At 33.5% G+C, this 24145-nt stretch overlaps 3 protein-coding genes and 1 long non-coding RNA gene across 5 annotated transcripts; all 4 read left to right on the forward strand.

Moving 5' to 3' along the window:
- Positions 1–2895: 2895 nt before the first annotated feature.
- Positions 2896–4493, forward strand: LOC122592545 (EP1-like glycoprotein 3). Its single transcript, XM_043764800.1, has one exon. The coding sequence runs from the start codon at positions 2911–2913 to the stop codon at positions 4321–4323; it is 1413 nt and encodes a 470-aa protein (XP_043620735.1). The 5' UTR covers positions 2896–2910; the 3' UTR covers positions 4324–4493.
- Positions 4494–10379: 5886 nt separating this feature from the next.
- LOC122593764 lies at positions 10380–12182 on the forward strand. Of its 2 annotated transcripts, none has more exons than XR_006322866.1 (3): positions 10380–10686; positions 10789–10972; positions 11551–12182. It is a non-coding gene; the product is annotated as an uncharacterized LOC122593764 (long non-coding RNA). The 2 variants fall into 2 exon arrangements; XR_006322867.1 differs by having other exon boundaries at positions 10381–10686; positions 11749–12182.
- Positions 12183–13899: 1717 nt separating this feature from the next.
- On the forward strand, positions 13900–15491 carry LOC122594305 (EP1-like glycoprotein 3). The gene has a single exon (XM_043766781.1). It carries the CDS (start codon positions 13915–13917, stop codon positions 15343–15345), a length of 1431 nt encoding a protein of 476 aa, XP_043622716.1. The 5' UTR covers positions 13900–13914; the 3' UTR covers positions 15346–15491.
- Positions 15492–22345: 6854 nt separating this feature from the next.
- On the forward strand, positions 22346–23855 carry LOC122592333 (EP1-like glycoprotein 3). Its single transcript, XM_043764534.1, has one exon. The coding sequence runs from the start codon at positions 22381–22383 to the stop codon at positions 23743–23745; it is 1365 nt and encodes a 454-aa protein (XP_043620469.1). The 5' UTR covers positions 22346–22380; the 3' UTR covers positions 23746–23855.
- Positions 23856–24145: the final 290 nt, after the last annotated feature.

The following is a 24145-nucleotide window of genomic DNA, read 5'->3' on the forward strand; positions in this document are numbered from 1 at the left end:
TTTAAAAAATTTCAGTAGTGAAAAGCAAAAAACGAACATGTAATATATTGATTTATCAAACTTTAATTAAATTTGACAATAAAGTTATACGCATGATGAAAATTGTAGTATGATTTGTCTTTTAAAAAAGCAATGATATATTTACCTAATTTATTATTCTAATAATCCTTAAGAAATGATCAATTGATAAGATCATGAAAGAATAAATTAATTATATATGTCATTTATAAAAAAATTCATAGGATTATTAGGTCAATTTAAATATATATATATATATATATATATATATAATATATATATATATAATATATATATATATATATATTCAAGTTTAAACATTGTTAAATCAACTAGCTTGATGGTACGGTTGTAAATATAAATTAAATAAAACAGATTGAACTTTTATAGTACAGTCTTGTTGAGAGTGAGTTATTTGCTATAGTGCAATAACTAAACAATCCTGCTAGATTTTGTTGTAAATGTCTAGCCGTCGCGTAGGAGTAAAATAGCTTCTCTGTTTGCATATGCATGGTGTTTAATATTAGGCTTTTATATTGAATTTGAGGCTATTACATGCTCAATTTTGATGAAAACCTCACATATGTCAATTTTTTTAATATACGAGAGAAAGTGTCTGTGTGTTACGGCGGTGAGATGGTAGGGGTTATAAGTCATAGAATGTGATAGGACATAAGAGGTGATAGGTCATAGACTCATAGAGTGCGATAGCCAAATGCCTTAACTATACATATGGGTTCCACCATCAGATTTAAAAATTTGTCAAAAATATATCAAATGACTTCTCTAATGAAAAAACATTAAATTTTAAAAACACCCATATAATTTTTATAATTTATCGATGTATGATTTTTGAGATAAAAAATTTTGAATGAATTAAGGGAATAAAATGATTTATAGAGGAGAGAAAAAAATTAGTGGTTGAGGTTTGAGAAAAGAGATGAAAATGAGTGGTTGAGATTTATTTAAATTAACGAACAAATAATAGAGGCGGGTTTTTATTGACTTAGTGTGAAAAGTTGAAAAAAATTGACGAAAATAAATGTTTTATAAAATAGTAAATTTAAAATTCATGAGTCTAATTATTTATTAAACTATTAGCATATAAAAGTTTATACTTAAATTAATTAATGTGTAAGACCCTTACACACACTTTTCCTATCATAGACATGTTATTAACGCCATCTTTGTAGTGTTCCCATAATACAAACTTTTGTAATAATATAACACGATAAATTTTGAATGGAAAGTAATAAATGTACCACTGTTTTTGATTCATCTACCATAAGGTACAAGTTTTATAATTGACTGTACAAGTCAGTAATGCTTACTTGTGGTAGATATATTAAAATTTGTGGTACAAATATCACCTCCCATTTTGAATACATGTTAAAGCCATCTTTGTAGTGTTCCCATAATACAAACTTTTACAATAATATAAGCATACTTGCCAAAATCGTATGAGTCACGAGTCGAATCAAAACAAAGGGAAAACAAGTTGACTCGATAGAATTACCCGATTTACTCCAGATTCGTAACATGACTCGTGTTTTGTGGTGCGAGTCGATCCGAGTCACGAGTCGAGTCATGAGTCACAAAATAATTTTTTAAATTTTTTTATTTTTTATTTATAAACATAACTCATTTATATAATTTTAAATTTGATTTGATTTTAATAGTATCTTCTATTTTTAGCTTAATATATTAATATATTACAATATGCATATTTACAATAAATACTTGCACATAATTATAAAAATATACATTTTTAAATTTTCAAATATCATGATTCTTACTATTCGAGTCGCGTACGAGTCACGAGTCGAAAAATTAGATTTCGAGTCGACAACTATAATATAAGACGATAACAATTGAAAAATTAGATTTCAAGTCGACAACTATAATATAAGACGATAAAAATTTAGAATATCCACCTATAATTCGCATCAAGTCTCATACTCGTAGTAAAATATACGAGTATATGTCTATCTACTTGCCTAGCCTACCTTTAATATTGCTTCATCCTTTGTTTCTTCCAGCCACGAATTCATGAATAGGAAACTGGACTAAATTTTTAACATAACTTTTTTTACTATAGACTTCTGAAAACTTATCAAATTGCCAACTGATTATTGACAAATACCAATAATGCCGGTTGGCGAACATGGGATTAATTAGCCAGGAAAGAATAAGAAGGAAATTTTTATTGATTTAGTGATGGTGACTTGCTGGTTTATTTGGCTGACGGAAGATGAGTCCAGATTCTCGGATAGAAAGAGTAAGGTAGAAAGCATTCTCCACATTGTTAAAGTCTTCAGGCTTTTTATGGTATCAAAACAGAACAAAGTGTAGGGATATTAGTGGGGAGGAATGATAGTGTATTTTTATCGAGTAATTTGTACAATTGCGTATTAATCAAGGAGTACTATTATTTTGGCGATGGGAGTGATTTTTAAGTGGATAAAAGTTACCGCTAAAAAAAACTAACACATTTGAAGATTGACACAAATTGAGACCCTTAATTTAACACCGAACTTATTACTTAATGACATGCATAACTTCTATCGATAATAATATCTTAAAATGTTTTAGTTAAGTCAGTTCTTTTAACCCAAAAAATGGATGGATATATATCAATCGGAATATACTGTCGTCAAAAAATTATATATATCCATCGGAATAAAGTTTAATACTCAATATTTAATTTTTATATCTGAGTGTCGTTTCTAATGTTAATACTCAATATTATAATTCAAACAGAACATTAATTATTAAATACCCAATAATATGTCGGTGTGCCAAGCAATGTTATTATTTGTCTCATATGGACTAATGGTCAAATGTGGCTGCCATTGGATAAGGGGGGAAATAGAGGCTTTCAATCCGTAATATATGGATAAAGCGCGCGTACTCAAAATCTCACAAGTCACAACATTAGAAATGTCTTCTTTTACAATAACACTCTCACTAATAATCTCCTTATCCTTTCTTTCGCTATTATTCAACATCTCCACAGCACAAGTTCCTGCCTCCGACACCTTTACCTATGTCAACGAAGGTTCTTTAAGCCAATTTGACCGAGATACCGAACTACCTAACGTTGAATACAGCGCAAGTTATCGTATACTTGAGCCAATCACCGGCATTTTCCGGCTATGTTTCTACAACACTACCCCCAATGCCTACACACTTGCTCTCCGCATGGGCCTCAGCCGCCGAACCACAAGGCGATGGGTCTGGGAAGCCAACCGAGGTCGCCCTGTTCGTGAAAATGCCACCTTATCCTTAGGTTCCAATGGAAACCTGGTCCTGGCCGAAGCTGACGGCCAGGTTGTATGGCAAACCAACACCGCCAACAAAGGCGTGGTTGGATTTGCCATACTAGAGGATGGTAACGTGGTCCTTCGTGACTCGAAAGGAAGCTTTGTATGGCAAAGCTTCGATTCCCCAACTGACACCTTGTTAGTTGGCCAATCTCTTCGAGTCAATGAAGGTCCGTATAAGCTCGTGAGCCGGGATTCGGTTACTAACAATGTTGATGGTGTGTATAGTCTCGTTATCGAACCTAAAAGATTTGGTTTGTTTTATAAAGAAATGCTTTATTGGGCGGCCCCGTTCCCCTTCTTAAGGAGAACAAATGTGAATTTGACAGAAGCCAAGTTAAATATCGCTGATGCCGAGTATGAAGGAAACGATTTTCACGTACTCGACTTTACTATCACGAACGGTCGACCCATTCAAACACCGTCTTTAAATATGGGGACCCTTCTATGCAATGTCACGCAATCGTATCTCCGACTCGGCATCGATGGGAACCTAAGACTCTTCACTTATCGGCCCGTTTTGCGTTATAATGCATGGTTCGAGTTGTACACTTTGTTTGATAGAGACGTGAGTGAAGCCGATTTGGTTAGCGGGTCTGGAACTGTTGTTGAAGACGAGTGCCAATTACATTATCGTTGTGGGAAGTTTGGCCTTTGTGAAAACAGTCAATGTGTTGGGTGCCCGACCCCAACTGGGGTGGTGGCGTGGAGCAAGGAGTGTGACTCAAAGCCACCTGGTTGTAATCCGAGTGGGTTTAAGTACTATGAGCTCAAAGGAGTTGACCATTTCACAGTTAAGTACACATCCGGAAGCGGCCGGACGTCTCAGAGTAGTTGCGAGAACAGATGCACAAAGGATTGCAAGTGCCTCGGGTATTTCTATAACACGGATAGCCAGAGGTGTTGGGTTGTTAACGAGTTGGGAACATTGACACGAGTCGGGAACTCGACTCACTTGGCCTACATCAAAACACCCATCTAGTCACTACTTTTGTTCACCGATCGAGATGAAGGTGTCAATATGTACCTTTGTGTATTTTGAAGTTATGTAATGTATTTTTAGCTTTTCAATTAATAAAACGTACTTTAAAATTAAAGTAATTTGTGTATGTTGCAACAAAAGGAGAAATAAAAAAATGTACGAGTTAACAACTTGAATGGCTTCTGATAGTTGTTTTTGCATATCTGATGATTATAACTATGACTAATAAAATGGCGGAACACTACTTTGATGCTTTATAACATCCGAGTATCCGACACCCAATAACCATAATTGATGCTATAAAAAAAAATAAAAATAGCCAAGTGTATGTCAAATGCTCCATAACTAATACCGATCTATCAATAGATAAAATGGTATCCGATAGGTTGTTATCAATAGATCTTGTTCTCACATGTGAAGTTAGATGCGGGTTCAATCTTTGAGGATACCCAAAGCATATGGGTCCATATAACGAATGTATTTCATCGACATCAAAAACTTTAAGAGGAGGTCATGATGGGGACTCAATGTGGTTCCTGGAACAGAATGCCCTCTTATACCACTTTAAGTTATGTATAAGTAAACATATGTTAGAACCTTCACAATGGTTTCGTCCTGGTTTGTCCCTGTCTCGTCCTCGCTTGAGGGACAAGCGCACACGGTTAGGTGTGGCTCGTCCCGGTGCTCGTTCTCGCGCGTCCATCCCCCCAGAAACGAGCCGTTGCTTCGGGTTTTTTTCCTTTTGTTAAGTAACGGTTAGGTTTTCAAATTCAAAAACATTTACAAAAATGGCCCCTAAAATGGCTGATTTGTAACTTATACGAATTTGACACTTTTGGTCCCTATTTATCATATATATATATAACCCACACACATTTACACAAACCATAAACAATTTATCTAAAAAACACACACATTCGAAAGTTAAACATGGCAAATAACATACCAAACATGACCGTTCACGCTGCAAAAATGGGGATGCAAGACCACCGTACATGCTTCAGAATGATGCGAACAGATCTGCTGTTAACAATGTCATTGACAACTTGACTGCCAACAAAGCGACACTCGCAGCCGCAATTGAACGACTTGAAGCTGCAGAACACACTCGCAACGCCGTTGAAGTTGAGTACATTGTTTATCTTCGGCAGTACATCGACTGGAACACACAAGCTACTTTCCAGCTTACCGCAGCTACTAACACGTTAAACCACACTATAGACCACGCATTATACTGGCAAGGCGCTGTCGGTGGTGGTCGTCCTGATGATTATCTGACCGACCCTGGGGAGGAGTACGCATCTCCGCAACCAGGCGACCGTGTCAGTTCTCCTGAACGCTATCCGTATATTCATCGCAATGACGGCGACAGTACTTTGGACTCGGACTACTCCGAGGCTTAGTCTTATGTATTGTGTTAGTGCTAAGTGTGTTTATTAGTAACGTGTTCGTATTATGTAGTAATGTTTTTATTTTACTGTATTTTATGTTATTTATTAATGAAATTTTAAGTGTGTTTTTATTAAATTATTGAAGTTGTATAAGTTAGAGGGTTAAAACTGTATAATTAAATAGATAGTAGAATATTGGGTTGAAAGTGTAAATTTATATAAATGGTGGGTCCTAGACTAGTCCATGAGTTGTGGGTGTTTTGGGGGATTAGTCCTTGGCTAGTCCTTGGGCTGATGTAAAGCTGATGTGGTGCTGACAGGGACTAGTCCTTGGAGGATGATTGCCTACGACTGTGAATGCTTTTATGGGAGTCATCCGATGACATTTTATGAAGGTTATTTTCGCAGATGATTTAATAGTCGAAAACAACCTCATTTAGACCCTTTCATTAATGTATCGATGATTCAAAATTGGGCACTGGTATTCAGATATCCAATAGGTATAAGATTGTAAGTTCAATTGGTTAGAATGGGTTTTTGTTTCATGAACTCTTAGCTCCTCTGTATTTGTCTGTATATATGCGCTTTAGTGCGAAACTAACATCTTGCTAGCTTCCCTCAAAACAAAAAAAATTCTATTACTAAAAAAAAAAGTCCAGTAGTGAAAAAATAAATAAAGAACTAGCAATATATTAAGTTATTCTATCAAGCTCTAAAATTGGCAATAAAGTTATACACATGAAAACTGTGGTCAAGTGGTCAACATCAACTTTAACATTGTTACTTTAACTTGATGGTACAGTTCTAAGAAAAATAAATAAATAACAAAATGGAACTTTAATGGTAAAGTCTTGTAATCTTGTTGAAGGACTGAATGTCAACCCAAGTATTTGACATGGCTTAGATATCAAAAGAAAACTTTTAACAGCCAATTTGACTATGCATGCCAAAGTCAATTGAGTAAAAAAATGGTTTTACTAATACTAATAGCATCATTGCTATGCGCTATACTGCTATTGACAGACTTACTCGGCAGCATAAATATCTTACTTTAAAACGTATCGAATATCATGCATATAATCCATCATAACTATAAATTGTATCAAGGAAATTGATAAATGCAAGGAATTCCTTAGTAAGAAATTTTCCATTAAAGATCTTGTTAAGTTGAAGTATTTTTTGGATATTGAGGTTCTTGATATTAAGGAATGTGTCTAAGCCAAAGAAAGTATTGTCTTGATGTTATTTCTAAGTTTGGGTTACTTGGTTGTAAACCATCTCAAACACCAATTGAGTCCAATCTTGAACCTTGTAGTAATGACACCAATGATACTCCTCTTGACAATGTGACCGAGTATCAAAAATTGGTGGGCAAGCTTATATATCTTACATTAACTAGTCTTGATATTGTCTTTTTTGTTCATGTCTTGAGTCAGTATATGCATAATCCATATGAATCTTATCTCAAACTTGCATTGAGAACTCTTAGGTACTTAAAAGGTTGTCCAGGTAAGAAATTCTGCTGAAAGGTAATTCTGATCTCTTCTTAAGCGTTTATGTTGATTATGATTGGGCTAAAAGGATGACTGTCAGGAAAAGTATCACTAGATACTCCCTTTTCCTAGGTGGTTCACCCATCTCTTGGAAAAGCAAAAAACAACCTACCATTTCCAGATCTTTTGCAGAAGTTGAGTTTAGAGTTCTTGTTGCTGTTACATGTGAAGTTATTTGGGTCTTCAAAATCTTGAATGAATTTGGCATTAGGCAGCAGGAACTTGTTCCTATTTACTAAGACAGTAAATTTCACTACAAGAAATACTACTTTTGGCGACCAAACAATTAGCAACGCCAAAATTTTCGTCGCCAAAGGCCACAAAACGACAAAACAATCAGCCGAAAGACTTTGAAAGTCAAACTTCAAAATGTCGTCGCTAACCATATTTTCATTTTAATTTCGAATTAATTTCTGCATTGGTCAAAGAAAAAATAACGGCGTCGCTAAAGTCGTCACTAACTAATTTAATTAATTTTTTTCTTTTTTCGTTTTCCCTCCAACCAAAAGAATTTCCCGCCAATTTGTTTGCGACGCTCTTAGCGACGACATAGTCGTCACCATTTTTTTTTTCACTTTTAATAATTTTAGATAAACTTTTAAACTTTTAACTTAAAAGGAAAATATAAAAACGTCGCTAAAGTCGTCGCTAAAATCGTCGCAAAAATAATTTTTAATTTTATTTTTTGTTTTTCGTTGTTTCCCTCCACCCAAAAAATTTCCCGCTTCCTTATGCGACGCCATTGGCGACGACATAGTCGTCACAAAAGTGTTTTTATACATTAAATACTTTAAATATACTTTAAAACTAACTTATCAAATACTAATTTATAATTTCTAAGATGATATATAATTTCTAAAACTATAAATAGTTTTAAATACTAATTTATATTATATTTACGAATTAAGTATAATATATTGTATTGTTTGTTAATTATTTAAAAACTTAATGTGTTAAATAAATAATTATACAAACTTTATTTTAAATTTTTTTTAAAAAGTTATACAATTTTATTAAATATTAATTTAAAGTTAACTTTAAATATATTGATTTTAAAGATGATATATAATTTCAAAAACTATATATAAGTTTTAAATACTATATTATATTATATTTATGAATTAAATATACTATATTGTATTGTTTGTTAATTATTTAAAAGAAACATATTGGGCCCATTAAGCACTACAAGGTGAGGAAGAATCATATTGGGCCCGATGAGCCCATATAGATACGAAAGAAACATATTAGTCCCGATTCAGTTCGAAAGAAAGATATTAACTTTGAATAAATGAGTAAGAAACATAATAGTCTCGAATGATGAGAAAAAATCATATTGGGCCCATCAAACCCAAATTGATTCGGAAGAAACATATTAGTCTCGATTGACTCCGAAAGAAACGTATTGGGCCCATTAAGCTCTAACAGGTGAGCAAGAATCATATTGGGCCCATCGGGCCCAAATATATACTAAAGATACATTTTAGTCCCAATTCAGTTCCAAAGAAAGATATTAAGTTTGATTAAATGAGTGAGAAACATATTAGTCTCGAATGATGGGAAAGAATCATATTGGGCTCGTCAAGCCCAAGTTGATTCGAAAGAAACATATTAGACCCGATGGAATCCAAAAGAAACGTATTAGGCCCATTAAGCTCTTACAGGTGAGCAAGAATAATATTGGGCCCAACAGGCCCAAATATATACTAAAGATACATTTTAGTCCCGATTCAGTTCCAAAGAAGGATATTAAGTTTGATTAAATGAGTGAGAAACATATTAGTCTCGAATGATGAGAAAGAATCATATTGGGCTCGTCAAGCCCAAATTGATTTGGAAGAAACATATTAGTCCCGATGGAATCCAAAAGAAACGTATTAGGCCAATTAAGCTCTTACAGGTGAGCAAGAATCACATTGGGCCCATCATGCCCAAATGGAAACTAAAGAAAGATATTAGTCCCGATTCAGTTCAAAAGAAAGATATTAAGTTTGATTAAATGAGTGAGAAACATAGTAGTCTCGAATGATGACAAAAACCATATTGGGCCCATCAAACCCAAATTGATTCGGAAGAAACATATTAGTCCCGATGGAATCCAAAAGAAATGTATTGGGCCCATTAAGCTCTAACAGGTGAGCAAGAATCATATTGGGCCCATCAGGCCCAAATAGATACTAAAGAAACATATTAGTCATGATTCAGTTCGAAAGAAAGATATTAAGTTTGATTAAATGAGTAAAAAACATATTAGTCTCAAATGATGAGAAATAATCATATTGGGCCCATCAAGCCCAAAAACTGCCAATGATACAACTGATAAATACATACTTATCGATGAATGAAATACACACATATTGCTAATGATACAACTGATAAATACATACATAAATACATACATACATACTTGTCGATGAATGAAATACATACATAAAAAAAATTGTTTGGCCAGTGATACAACTAATAAAGATTCGTATTTCATGTTGGGCTCGTTTTTCATTTTATTTATCCGTTTGTACATGAAACAGAATCATAATGGGTCTATACTATAAAAAAAATACGTTTATCACATGCCTACTACATATAAAGTATAAATTAAGTGTTAAATATAAAGATACAAATTAAATACTTTTCAAAAATTTGGAGTTTTCTCATAAAAAATACAATTTATTTTTATCAAAAAAATTGAAAATTATACATAAATACGGGTATAATAAACTAAAATTTAACCAATAGTTTTTTATATATAAAAGAGTGAAAATAAACTAAATAAAATATAATAATAGTAGTAATAAGGTAAATGGATATTTAAAAAAAACAAATATAGTACAATATAGTTGAAATAATATAAGAAACATAAATATAATCAATAATATAAATAATAAAGATTTAAATATAAATATATAATAATAAATATAATATAATGTAACAAGTTTTTACTAATTTAGTATAAAATATAATGCAAATATAAATTTCTCTAAATTAAAAACACTTAAAAAACATAAATCCCCAATTTTACCCAAAAATTTTAAAAAGCTCCCCATTTTATTCCCAAAAATTTTGAACCCTCCAATAATACTCCAAAACCCCCCACCACACATTATTCAACTTTATATATCCTCTCCAACCTCATCTATTCTCTCCCTTCTATTTTCTCTAAAACACCCTCCCCCTTTTTTAAAGCCCAACCGGCCGCCGGAAAACGTCACCCACTGCCAAAAAACGTCTCCCTTTCGATTTTCTTCTTCCTTTTATTCTTTTTTCCCTTTTTACGTCAGCCGAAAACGCCATATATATATATACTACATACACCACAGCCGTCACCCACTACACCCACATCAGCCGCCGACCTCCACCATCAACACCATCGTTGCCGCTGTCGGTCACCACATCCACCACCACCTTAAATAGTTATCAATGTAAGTTTCTATTTCTTTGAAAGGGTTTCTTATATATTGGATATAAATATGTAAGTTTAGTTAATTTTGTTAGTAAATTTGTTTGCTTTGTTATGTTTGTAGTAACAACATCCAAACACCACCACGGTCCAACCACCGCCGCCGCTGCTTACCCCTCCACCGCTGCCGCCGCTACTTACCCCTCCATCGCTGCCGCTGCTACTTACCCCTCCATCGCTGCCGCCGCTACTTACCTCCCCCAGCCGCCGCCACTGTTTCCTTGACACCACCAATGAGTTTTCGAAAGGTTTTGTTGATGAAATTTTATTAATATGTATAAATATGAAAGGTTTCTTTTTTTTTTTTTTTTCTCATAAACTTGTATAGTCTTTATTGTTTTGTTAATGAATATTTATTAATATCTATAATGTTTTTGTGTGATTTTGTAAAGCTGTACAATTTCTACAATTGTTTCATTGTTATTTAAGGTATTTTTTTAATTTTATTTATTGAATTCTAAATTTTGTTTTGTTTATATGATTTTATATTTGGGTATATAGTATGAAGATTTGTATAGTTTTTTAGTTTTTATTGAATATAATTTGTTTATTGAATTGTGTTAGTGAATTTTGTTAATTAATTTTGTGAATTAAACTGCATATTCGGTGTAATTTTTTTCATAAAAAAATGTTTTTTGCAATAAAATATATAATATATTTATATTATATTTAAGTCGTCACAAGATATTTTTATATTATATTTATTATTTTTTCAGAATATTTGTAATAAAATATATAATAATGTTTGCGACGACAAAAGCGTCGCTAATCAAAATATTATTTTCTTTTCTCTTTATTTTTTTTCCCTGTCGGGTCCCACTTTCAGACTTCGCAAAAATGGTCGCTAAAAGCCATAGGAGACGAAGATTCAGCGACGGTGTGTTGTCGTCGCAAAAAGCGTCGCTGAAACCTTTAGCGACGACAATAGTGACATTTGGCGACGAGTTTGGGCGTCGCTAAAACCAGATTTTCTTCTTGTGAAAATTGCCATTCAAATTAGTGCAAATCTTGTTTGTTAATGTAGATTGCTTAAGGATTGAAGCTTGAAGAGTCTTGGAAGAAGCAGCTTATACAAGGAATGAAGAAAAAAGATCATGAATGGACTTGGAGTACAACTTTTATGTGTTATTAAGGACCTAAGCTGGATATTTATGACTTTTTTTTTAGACAACATTCAAATATATTACTACTTTTAAATTACACGTATGTCTGAGAAGAAACGCAGGACTTTTGAAAAATCCCTATTAATCCACCTCACAAATGTGAGAAGGGAGACTCAAACCTAGCTGAATCCCCCAAATCAAAGACCTTACCAATGGGCCACCAACCCCATTGGCTTATGACTTCTTTTTTATTTATGCTTTGTTTGTATATGTAATAATCTCAAGGGACCAAATATGTAACTCTTTTTAGGGCTATGAGCCAACATTGCCATAGAAAGCATGGACGATTAAACGACATGAATCGATACGTTAAACGACACCCCATAATATTGGGACAACATAATTATCTTGGTGGTCTTAGTGGGCAAACACTCGAGGTGATGAAAGCACTAATACTACAAGCGTTGAAGCATAACTTAAAAGTTATCTAGTGTTTTTTAGTTTATTTACGTATTTATCTATTTTATTTTAAGAACTTTAATGTGTTCTTTTCTTAAATTGTAAGTTTTTTAAGTTATGTAATGTATCTTTAGGTTTTCAAACAATAAAAAGTACAATCAAAACAATTTGTGCAATTTCTAAAAGTTAAAATAAAAATGTGTCACGGTATAAAACTACATTTTATTAACAACAAAATATGTCGTTAACAACGCCAGATAAAACATTGAAAATATAATTAAAAACATCTAAATAACTTTTTTTTTTCTTTCACTACTAAATATTTACACATAGTTCTCTTCATAGAGTTTTTTTCTATTTTCAAACTCATATATCAAAATTTAATTAAAGAATTGAGCTGTTACAAAACTAGTGATTTATGTGAAATTGAGGTTCTCAATTGATAGGTTTGTTATTGTATGTGCATATAACAAAAGATTTCTTTAAATATTTGCAAATATATGATTTCAAAGTTTCAATGAGTTGGGTTCTTTTCTAACTATTGGGCTGGGTTCATTTTCATTTTGGGCCTGACAACACTGTACATATACTATTGAAAATTTGAAATAGGTAATGCTGGATTAATTTGGTTAGGTCCATACTCTCCCACCACTTATATGCATCTGTGATCCGCCAGTGGTGTCATTCGATAGCTTTTTATGAAGGTTGATCTTGCATATGATTTAATAGTTATAAGTAACTTCATCATATATATCGAGACGTTTTCATTAATGGATGATGTAAAATCGGGCACTTCTATTTAGATCTCCAACATATACGAGTTTAATTTGGTTCGACTGGGTTTTTAATCTATGAACGCTTGCTTCTTTGTATTGTTTTGGATCATATCCATACTTACTCGGGGCTCGAAAAGAAGCCGAAGAAGATTTCAAAAGGTAAAATCATCAATCTAGTAGATATTTACATCGCTCTTTTACATATGATAATCAACAACTTTCTATTTGATAGAATTTTTGTTTGGTTTAAGATAAAGACGACGTAGATGTTGGTTGGAAAAAAGAATAGGCAAGTGAAATTGTGAAATAAACGCAAATACGCAATAGTTTACTAATATTTTTCATAAAAAATGGTTGTAATTAAGCTGGACTTTTTACAAATGAATGACTTTTTATAGAACATCTAGGGTAAAATAAACAAATTGGTTACTGTGTTACATCAAGATATGGGTTGTTTTTTTAGTTTGGTCATCTAAGCTTCTAGTCAGATTAAATGTGCATAATTTTTATCTACGCAAATAATATTCTAGACATTTTGAAACAATTGGCCGGTTACAAAATTGTCAAAATACAGATGTTTTAAAAAAATAAACAGTTATAAACTTATAATTACTCAGATTACAAACATTATCTGACTCTTAACATCCAAAACTGTTCAACAATAAAACAAACGGATAGTCTTTTTATTCCCTACTCGCTACATCTATATCCATATATGATATATCACTTTCCAGCGGGCCATAGTGTCACTAAGGAAGAATCTATGGTCAAATGAGGCTGCTAGTAGTTTTGGCAATTAATCATAAATCAACAAAGCTATAAAATTGAAAGGGAAAAGCTTGGTATAAATACATGAATAGGCGTATTCAAAATCTTGCACCACTATCACCAATGTCTTCTTTAACAACACTACTCTCACTGATAGTAATCTCCTTATCTTTTCTGTCGTTACTATTCAACATCTCAACCGCACAGGTTCCTGCCTCCGAAACTTTTAGATATGTAAACGAAGGATCTTTAAGTCAGCTTGACCAAGATACCGAACTACCTCTCGCCGAATACACCCCAACATATCGTACACTACCGCCACTTGATCCTAATACTGGGCCAGACGCTGGACGTTTCCGGCTCTGTTTCTACAATACCACCCCAAATGCCTACACGCTTGCTCTCCGCGTGGGGTTCACCCGTCGATCCACATTGCGCTGGGTTTGGGAAGCAAACCGAGGTCGCCCAGTTCGTGAAAATGCCACCTTATCTTTAGGTACCGATGGTAACCTGATCCTGGCTGAAGCTGACGGCCAGGTTGTATGGCAAACCAACACCGCCAACAAAGGGGTGGTTGGATTTGCCATACAAGCTGATGGTAACGTTGTGCTTCGTGATTCGAATGGAAGCTTTGTATGGCAAAGCTTCGATTCCCCAACTGACACCCTGTTAGTTGGCCAGTCTTTAAGAGTCAATGGAGGCCCGTACAAGCTCGTGAGTCGGGATTCGGTGACTAACAATGTTGATGGTGTTTATAGCCTCGTACTTGAACCTAAAAGGTTGAGTTTGTTTTATAAAGACATGCTTTACTGGGCGGCCCCGTTCCCCTTTTTAAGGAGGACAAATGTGAATTTGACGGAAGCCAAGTTCAAAATTGCCGACGCCGAATATGAAGGAAACGATTTTCATCAACTCGACTTTACTATTATAAATGGTCGACCCATTGAAACACCGTCTTTGGATATGGGGACCCTTCTATGCAATAGCACGTTATCGTATCTCCGACTCGGTATCGATGGGAACCTAAGAGTCTTCACTTTTCGGCCACTTGTGCGTACAAGGAACGCATGGTTCGAGTTGTATAGATTGTTTGATAGAGATGTGACCGTACCGAATTTGATTAGCGGGTCTGGAACGGTTGTTGAAGACGAGTGCCAATTACATTATCGTTGTGGGAAGTTTGGCCTTTGTGAAAACAGTCAATGTGTTGGGTGCCCGACCCCAAACGGGGTGGTGGTGTGGAGCAAGGAGTGTGACTCAAAGCCACCTGGTTGTAATCCGAGTGGGTTTAAGTACTATGAGCTCAAAGGAGTTGACCATTTCACGGTTAAGTACACACCCGGAAGCGGCCGGACGTCTAAGAGTAGTTGCGAGAACAGATGCACAAAGGATTGCAAGTGCCTCGGGTATTTCTATAACACTGATAGCCAGAGGTGTTGGGTCGTTAACGAGTTGAATACATTGACCCGAGTTGGGAACTCAACTCATTTGGCCTACATTAAAACACCCATCTAGTCACTACTACTTTTGTTCATACCAAATTAATATTTACTGGCAATAAAGGTGTATAAGAAAGATTGATTTCTGAATATCAACCTTTCTTACTTGCTCCGCATAATATACTTAATAAGGATATGATGAAGATATATGTTTTTTAACAATTGAGTTGCACTTTTTAGTTGGGACGAATCAAACGTTCAAATGATCGATAGGAAGCCCATCCAAAATGTTCTGTTGTTTTTTTCTAGCTGCTTCATCCTTTTGTATAACTTGGCATGTGTATAATTAATCGACACAACAATAAATGCCATAGAGTTTTCAATATCCGTAGCTAGGGTCCCACCTGTCAATGTGTTGGATCAATTTGATCGAATTGTGCCAGTCCATCTAGTGGTCCTCTGGAACTTGGCAGCCTGCTCGTCAATAATTGCCGGGTTAACAAAATTTGGATTTATGTTTCCCAAAAAAAAAAAAAAAATTTTTGGAGGCTTAACGCCTTAACGTGTATCGGGTACAAAATGAATTAGCTTATACAGTATTAAAAAGCAATTAATTTTGAAGAACAAAAAGACTATGGAAAGACATTTCTTCATTATAATCGATGTATCAACACTACAAAGCAACATGACTACATCTACATTAATTCTGTTTGGAACAATATCGTACTACCAATTTTATTAAACTCAATATCATTATTGGAGGGTGGTGCTTAATCATTTACGATCATGGCATTATGCCTACATCGTTTGTTAATATTTCTCATGCACTAATCACTTCGCTTTATAGTACAGTTATGCATTAAAGTCGTCATTTTGTGCACATATTTACTTCCCTTTTGTTGCAATAATAATATTATATCTGTTCACAACTAGTATTAAAATCTAACAACATGGTATTCAATTTATTGGGTCCTCCTTGATCAACGTGTTTTGAACAACTTCGACACGCCATACCATTCCAAAAAAAAACTTGACACGCCATGATGTGGCCCCTTAATTCCTTAAAATTTGCCAACGTGTTTAAAACTTATTTTGAAGTAAAACGAAAAAGTCTAAATCACCGAGTAATAGTCTAGTAGTTATCAGCTGTTACTTTCTAAGGATCTTAAATTTGAGTTTTGTGAAAATAAACTTGAGATAATCAGGTGATTATTAAGTAGTTGAGATATATTCACCTAGACATTAGCCTAGCTATGGGATTAGTGGGTACCAAATGGTACATGAGATCATGGGATCTCGTTGTATTACTTAAAAAAAAAATAATAATAAAATTTGCATGCATTCTTTTAAGTAAATAATACAAGTTATTATTGACGTTTTTGGTAATGAGCTTTATGAAATTTTAAGCTACAGTACGTTCAACGCTTGGTAGTAGCGGGAAAACAAAATCATCAAAAACTGCTAAGTCTACCAAAATGACATGAATCGATATGTTAAACGACACCCCATAATATTGGGACAACATAATCTTGGTGGTCTTAGTGGGCAACACTCAGAGGTTATGAAAGCACTAATACTACAAGCTTTGAAGCATAACCTAAAAGTTATCTAGTTGCATGTTTTAGTTTATTTACGTATTTATCTATTTTTATTTTAAGAACTTTAATGTGTTCTTTTCTTAAATTGTAACTTTTATAAGTTACGTAATGCATCTTTAGATTTCAAATAATAAAAAGTATATTCAAAAAAAGTTTGTGTAATTTCTAAAAACTAAAATATAAAAAATAAGTGTCGCAATATAAAACTACATTTTGTTAATAACAAAATATGTTGTTATTTGTTAACAACGTTAGAAAAAAATTAAAAATACAATTAAAAACATGTAAATAATTTGCAAATACAATTAAAAATACATTTTGTTATTGTATGTGTATATAACAAAAGATTTCTCTAAATATTTTGCAAATATGTTTCAAATTGTTTTAAGAGTTGGGTTCTTTTTTCATTTTCGTTTTGGGCCTGACAACACTGTACATATACTATTGAAATAGGTAATGCTGGATTAATTTGGTTAGGTTACTCTCCCACCACTTATACATTGCATCTGTGATTCGCCAGTGCTGTCATTCGATAGCTTTTTATGAAGGTTGATCTTGCATATGATTTGATAGTTAAGAATAACTTCATCATATTGAGACGTTTTCATTAATGAATGACGTAAAATCGGGCACTTCTATTTAGATCTCCAATAGATACGAGTTTAAATTGGTTCAACTCGGTTTTTATAAAAGTGAACTCTTGCTTCTTTGTATTGTTTTGGACATTAAGTAGAACTAACATTTTGCTAGTTTCCCGCGAAACGAAAAGTTCCAAGAAAGAAAAATGAAAATAAAATCCCAGTAGTGAAAACGTAAATAAAGAACGAGCAATATATTGATTATCAAACTCTAAAATTGGCAATTTAAGTTATACGCATGATGAAAATTGTAGTATGCTCTTAATAAAAATAATAATTCAATTTCAACATTGTTAAAATAACTTGATGGTACAGTTCTACAAATAAAATATAATAAAATAATTAAATTGAACTTTTATGGTAAAGTCTTGTTGAAGGATTGATGAAACAAATTCTCGATTACCATGTCCATACTTGGCTTAGATGTGTTCCTATTAATAAAAACAAGACCACCAGCAATTGGAAAAATGTGGTGAGTTTCATTGAAAAAGTGAAAGCGTCGGGGATTGAGTTCTGTCATCTGTTTAAAGGTGACGGATCCACAAGCTTATGGGGAAAGACCCACCCTCAATCAAAGCCCAAAATGAATTTATATTTTTTTAACACTAGATTCTAATCAAATATATACACTAACACTCAAAAAAACAAAAGAAAACTTAGTCAAAAACCTATAATCTCGTAAAAAGTAAAAATTTTGGCCCTTACCCTCTAAAATTCTTTGATCCGCCACTGGTCCCTTGGCTATGTAATAAGCCAATAAAGGAGGAATTCTACTGCCTTCTCAAACTCGAGAAGAGCAAGAAATGTTTGGTTCGGGATAGATTCATTAATTGTAGAAGTAACAGCTCGACTAGTCTTTGGGAATGGTCGAAGGGATCCAGAGACTCAAAGTGAGATCGATGAAATGGATAGACTTACTAGATTGATGGACACGGTGGGAATCAGGGGCTACTGTGATATTGAGTTTCCAAGAAATGTAATTTGTTTACGTGGAGGGTGATCATGGATAGCTTCTGTGCAATGATGGGGTGGACATAGTTGATCTTATTGAGCAGGTGTTAGATTGCTTTGGTGGTTTGGCATAATATTTCCCGATGGTGTAAAATGGGGCAGTTAGTTTTTTTTTTGGTTAAAACCCTTGCGGGGATCCATACTTACTCGGGGCTCGGAAGGAAGGTGAAAAAGATGACAAGGCTTGCTCGATAAAGATCACTCACAATATTAACTCTCTTGGTTACCTATGGTATGAAAGTAGTTAAGTAACAGATAACAATCTTCTATCTCTTGTGAAGAATGGTGTGGATTTAATGTATTATAAACTCCTATATGTATGTACCCCGTCCCATTATAATTATCTTACGGAGTATTTGATTTTTTAAGTTCTTTTTTTTCAATTTTGATCATTTGTGTAATATAACACTTAATTTAAAATATATGTATGAATAGAGTTTTAAACGTAATTTTCATTGATATATACTATATAGTATAAACAAAAATATTTACGATCAAGTTTAAGAGAAAAAAAAAGTAAAAAATAAAATAATGATAATAATAATAATAATAATAATAATAATACGGAATGAATATAATGTAATGCTTGTGTTGCTCTTTGTAAATTTGCTTATCTTTCAAACAAAACAAAAAACATTTAATAGCCATTTTGACTATGCATGCCTAAATCAACGGAAAAAAAATGGTATTACTAATCACATTATTGCTATGTGCTATAACGCTACGAATAAGTCAATAACATTCCTCCCAGAATTTTTTTATAAATGTCTAGCCGTCGCATAAGATTAAAAAAGCTTCTCTGTTTGCATATATGTGTATGGTGTTTTATATTTTTCAATATATGTCATTATCTATCTAAATCGTATTACTAATCACATCATTGCTATGTGCTATGCTGCTACCAATAAGTCAATAACAATCCTCCCAGAATTTTGTTATAAATGTCTAGCCGTCGCATAAGAGTAAAAAAGTTCTCTGTTTGCATATATATATATATATATATATATATATATATATATATATGGGGAACAATCAAATAAGAACAGTTTCAAAATAAGAACGGTGAGAACACCATAAAATCATCATTTTGATGCGTTAAAAGTCCATAAAACTGACATAGTGCATAATTAATTATCATTATTTAAGTGTTTAACAACACATTGATTCATCAAAATCGAAAAAATCACGTTTTTTGTTGGATGCATCATTTTGATGAATATGCATCCAAGATGGATGCACAAAACAAAAAACATGATTATTTCGATTTTGACGGATGAATGTGTTGTTAATCACTTAAATAATGATAATTAGTTATGCACTATGTTATTTTTATGGACTTTTAATGCATCAAATTGATGTTTTTAAGGTGTTCTCACCGTTCTTATTTTAAGAGTGTTCTCACTGGAGTGTTACCCATATATATATATATATGGTGTCTGTTGCCATCCAATAAAAACAAAATTAAAATAAGAACATGTAAGAACAATTTTGGACCCTAAGATATTATGATCTATGGTTGAGATTAATTGAATAATATTTTAATTTAATAAAAGGCAAAAAGAGCATTATTGGTATATAAGAAAAAGAAAAAAGACATGTGGATGTCTACACTTAAAAAAAAAAGTAACAATAACTGCCACTTATGTCTTGTTTCCATACTACGAGTATTAATAACTGTCAATTTATTTTACATATAATTGTCTTTTAATAATAATATTATTTATAAATTTTAAAAAAATTTGTTTTATGGATAGATACATGGTTTGAATTGCACGTATGTTGTATTTTATGTATATTCAAAATTTCGGGCATCCATCTTTTGTATATATATATGTATAATATAAAGTTTGGTGCATCCATGATTTGTTAAAGAAAATATTATATTGTAAAATTGCCAGCCTTAAGATTTTTTATGTAAATAATTTGGTGCATCCACCATTGTTTATGTGTACGTAAAACCTTATGCATCCATTATTTATAATTATAATTTTATGAATCCATAAATTTATAATTTATATTTTTGTGCATCCATAAATTTGTTGCATCCACCATTCTTTTTGTATGTAAAACCTTATGCATCCTTATTATAGTTTATAATTTTGTGCATCCATAAATTTGGTGCATCCACCATTGTTTTTGTATGTAAAACCTTATGCATCCATTATTTATAGTTTATAATTTTGTGCATCTATTATTTATAATTTATAATTTTGTGCATCCATAAATTTATTCTAGAAAATTAAAACGGATATATAAATCTTGTTATTTAAAAAATTGATGTGTTTAATTTAATTGCAATCAAATAAATGAAATGGAAGTTTTTTTTACGTAAAAGAAACCAACAATAATAGGTGGTTACTTTTTATATTAATTGAAACATAAAATTTTTTTTTAAAAAATCCATCCCATGTTAAAATTCTTCTTTTACCCCTTGTTCTCACCGTTCTTATTTTAAACCTATTCTTACTGGAAAGTTACCCTGCATGGTGTTTTATATTTTTATATTAGCTTTTTATATATCTATATATGTCATTATCTATTTACACAACGTTACTTCCGTCCCAATTTAAATGTCCAAATTTGACTCGTTGAGTTTTTTTTTTTCTCTAACTTTGACCGTAAGTATTTTTGTTTGTATAAATATAATACCTAATGAAAGTTATATTAATGAAAAATACATTTAATTAAAACTCAATTTATCCATATATTTTAAATCAACTAATGGATAATACACACGAAATAATTTACAGTCAAAATTCCGAAAGTAAGCCTTCAAAAGTCAAAATAGAACATTTAAATTGGGACGGAAGGGTATATGACTAGTTTCATTTTCTAAAAAAAAATAATTAATCAACACGAACCACCCTTTATATTGAATATCTCAACTTATAATACTCTTGATAAAAAAATCTATAATATACATTTATCAACCTAATACATCAACTATATTTGTAATAATAACCACACCGCCGTCGTCACTGTCAGCACCACCCGTCTTTGGGCAGTCGTCAACATAACGTTGTTGCATTGTATAGGCATATATGACTAGTTCATTAGCAAAGCAATAAAGCCATTTCTGTAGGGTTGAAGTGTTCGCATAATACAATTACTTTTGCAATAATATAAGACGATAAAATTAGAATGTCCACCTATGATTCGCATCAGGTCTCATTTATAATGTAAAATATATGTCCATCAAGTTGCCTAGCCTACCTTTAATTTTGTTTCACCCTTTGTTTCTTGTAGCCAAGATTCATGAATAGGAAACTGGATAGAACCGACTAAATTTCGAGCATAACCTTTTTTATTATAAACTTATGACAACTTATCAAATTGCCAACTGATTATTGACAAATACCAATAATGCCAGTTGGCGAAGACGATTAGGAGGAAGAAATTAAAAAGGAAAATTTTTAAAAGTGATGGTGACCCGCTGGTTAGTTTGGCTGACGAAGAATGAGTCCAGATTTTCGGCTAGCAAGAGTAAGGTCGAAAGCATTCTTCACAATATTAAGTCCTCGGGCTTCTTCTGATATAACTTTATCGCCGTTGTGTATTAAGGAATATTATTTTGGCAAAAAGTTATATGTATCCATCGAAATAAATAAGTTTATATGCAAGTTGTTTTATGATACTCCAATATTTAATTTTTAGATCTTAGTGTGTCTAATTTTAATACTCAATATTATATGGCAAACAGAGCATTTATTATTAATCCCCAATAACATGTCAGTGTGTGATGTTATTATTTTGGTCTCATATTGACTAATGGTCAAATGTGGCTGCCATTGGATGAAGGGGGAAAACAGAGTATAAATATATGGATAAACCATACTCCAAATCTCACAAGTCACAACATTTGAAATGTCTTCTTTTACAACAACACTCTCACTAATAATCTCCTTATCCTTTCTTTCGCTATTATTCAACATCTCCACAGCGCAAGTTCCTGCCTCCGACACCTTTACCTATGTCAACGAAGGTTTTTTAAGCCAATTTGACGATGATACCGGACTACCTCTCGTTGAATACAGCGCAAGTTATCGTATACTTGAGCCAATCACCGGCATTTTCCGGCTATGTTTCTACAACACTACCCCAAATGCCTACACACTTGCTCTCCGTATGGGCCTCAGCCGCTATACCACAAGGCGATGGGTCTGGGAAGCCAACCGAGGTCGCCCTGTTCGTGAAAATGCCACCTTATCCTTAGGTTCCAATGGGAACCTGGTCCTGGCGGAATCTGATGGCCAGGTTGTATGGCAAACCAACACCGCCAACAAAGGCGTGGTTGGATTTGCCATACTAGAGGATGGTAACATGGTGCTTCGTGACTCGAAAGGAAGCTTTGTATGGCAAAGCTTCGATTCGCCAACCGACACCCTGTTAGTTGGCCAATCTCTTCGAGTCAATGGAGGTCCGTATAAGCTCGTGAGCCGGGATTCGGTTACTAACAATGTTGATGGTGTTTATAGCCTCGTAATCGAACCTAAAAGATTCGGTTTGTTTTATAAAAACATGCTTTATTGGGCAGCCCCGTTCCCCTTTTTAAGGAGAACAAATGTGAATTTGACGGAAGCAAAGTTACGAATTGCTGAAGCCGAATATGAAGGAAACGATTTTCACATACTCGACTTTACTATCACGAACGGTCGACCCATTGAAACACCGTCTTTAGATATGGGGACCCTTCTATGCAATGTCACGCAATCGTATCTCCGACTCGGCATCGATGGGAACCTAAGACTCTTCACTTATCGGCCCGTTTTGCGTTATAATGCATGGTTCGAGTTGTACACTTTGTTTGATAGAGACGTGAGTGAAGCGGACTCGACTAGCGGGTCTGGAACTGTTGTTGAAGACGAGTGCCAATTACATTATCGTTGTGGGAAGTTTGGGCTTTGTGAAAACAGTCAATGTGTTGGATGCCCGACGCCAAACGGGGTGGGTGCGTGGAGCAAGGAGTGTGACTCAAAGACACCAGGTTGTAATCCGAGTGGGTTTAAGTACTATGAGCTCAAAGGAGTTGACCATTTCACGGTTAAGTACACATCTGGAAGCGGACGGACGCCTAAGAGTAGTTGCGAGAACAGATGCACAAAGGATTGCAAGTGCCTCGGGTATTTCTATAACACAGATAGCCAGAGGTGTTGGGTTGTTAACGAGTTGGGAACATTGACACGAGTTGGGAACTCGACTCACTTGGCCTACATCAAAACACCCATCTAGTCACTACTTGTGTTTACCGAGATAAAGGTCTCAGTATGTACCTTTGTGTATTTTGATGTTATGTAATGTATTTTTAGCTTTTCAATTAATAAAAATTACTTTAAAAGTAATTTGTGTATGTTGCAACAAAAGGAGAAATATGTACACAAATTAACAACTTGAATTGCTTGTGAGAGTAAAACTAATAAAATGGTGGAACAATTCAACAATATTTTGATGCTCTTGCAGCATTCGGCATCCAATAACCATACTTGATGCTATTAAAAAAATAATACGAGTAGCAAAGTTTATGAGCAGTGCTCCATAAGTAATACCAATTCCATCCACAAGTAAAATGATACCCGTTAAGTCGTTACCAGTATATTACATGTTGAAGTTAAGAGATACGGGTCAATCTTTG

Source organism: Erigeron canadensis, chromosome 3 (assembly GCF_010389155.1).
Source record: "Erigeron canadensis isolate Cc75 chromosome 3, C_canadensis_v1, whole genome shotgun sequence".
NCBI lineage: Eukaryota > Viridiplantae > Streptophyta > Magnoliopsida > Asterales > Asteraceae > Erigeron > Erigeron canadensis.

What these genes read in the sequence shown, in the direction of transcription:
- LOC122592545 (XM_043764800.1), top strand. Translation starts at nt 2,911, where the DNA reads ATGGATAAAGCGCGCGTACTCAAAATCTCACAAGTCACAACATTAGAA.
- LOC122594305 (XM_043766781.1), top strand. Translation starts at nt 13,915, where the DNA reads ATGAATAGGCGTATTCAAAATCTTGCACCACTATCACCAATGTCTTCT.
- LOC122592333 (XM_043764534.1), top strand. Translation starts at nt 22,381, where the DNA reads ATGTCTTCTTTTACAACAACACTCTCACTAATAATCTCCTTATCCTTT.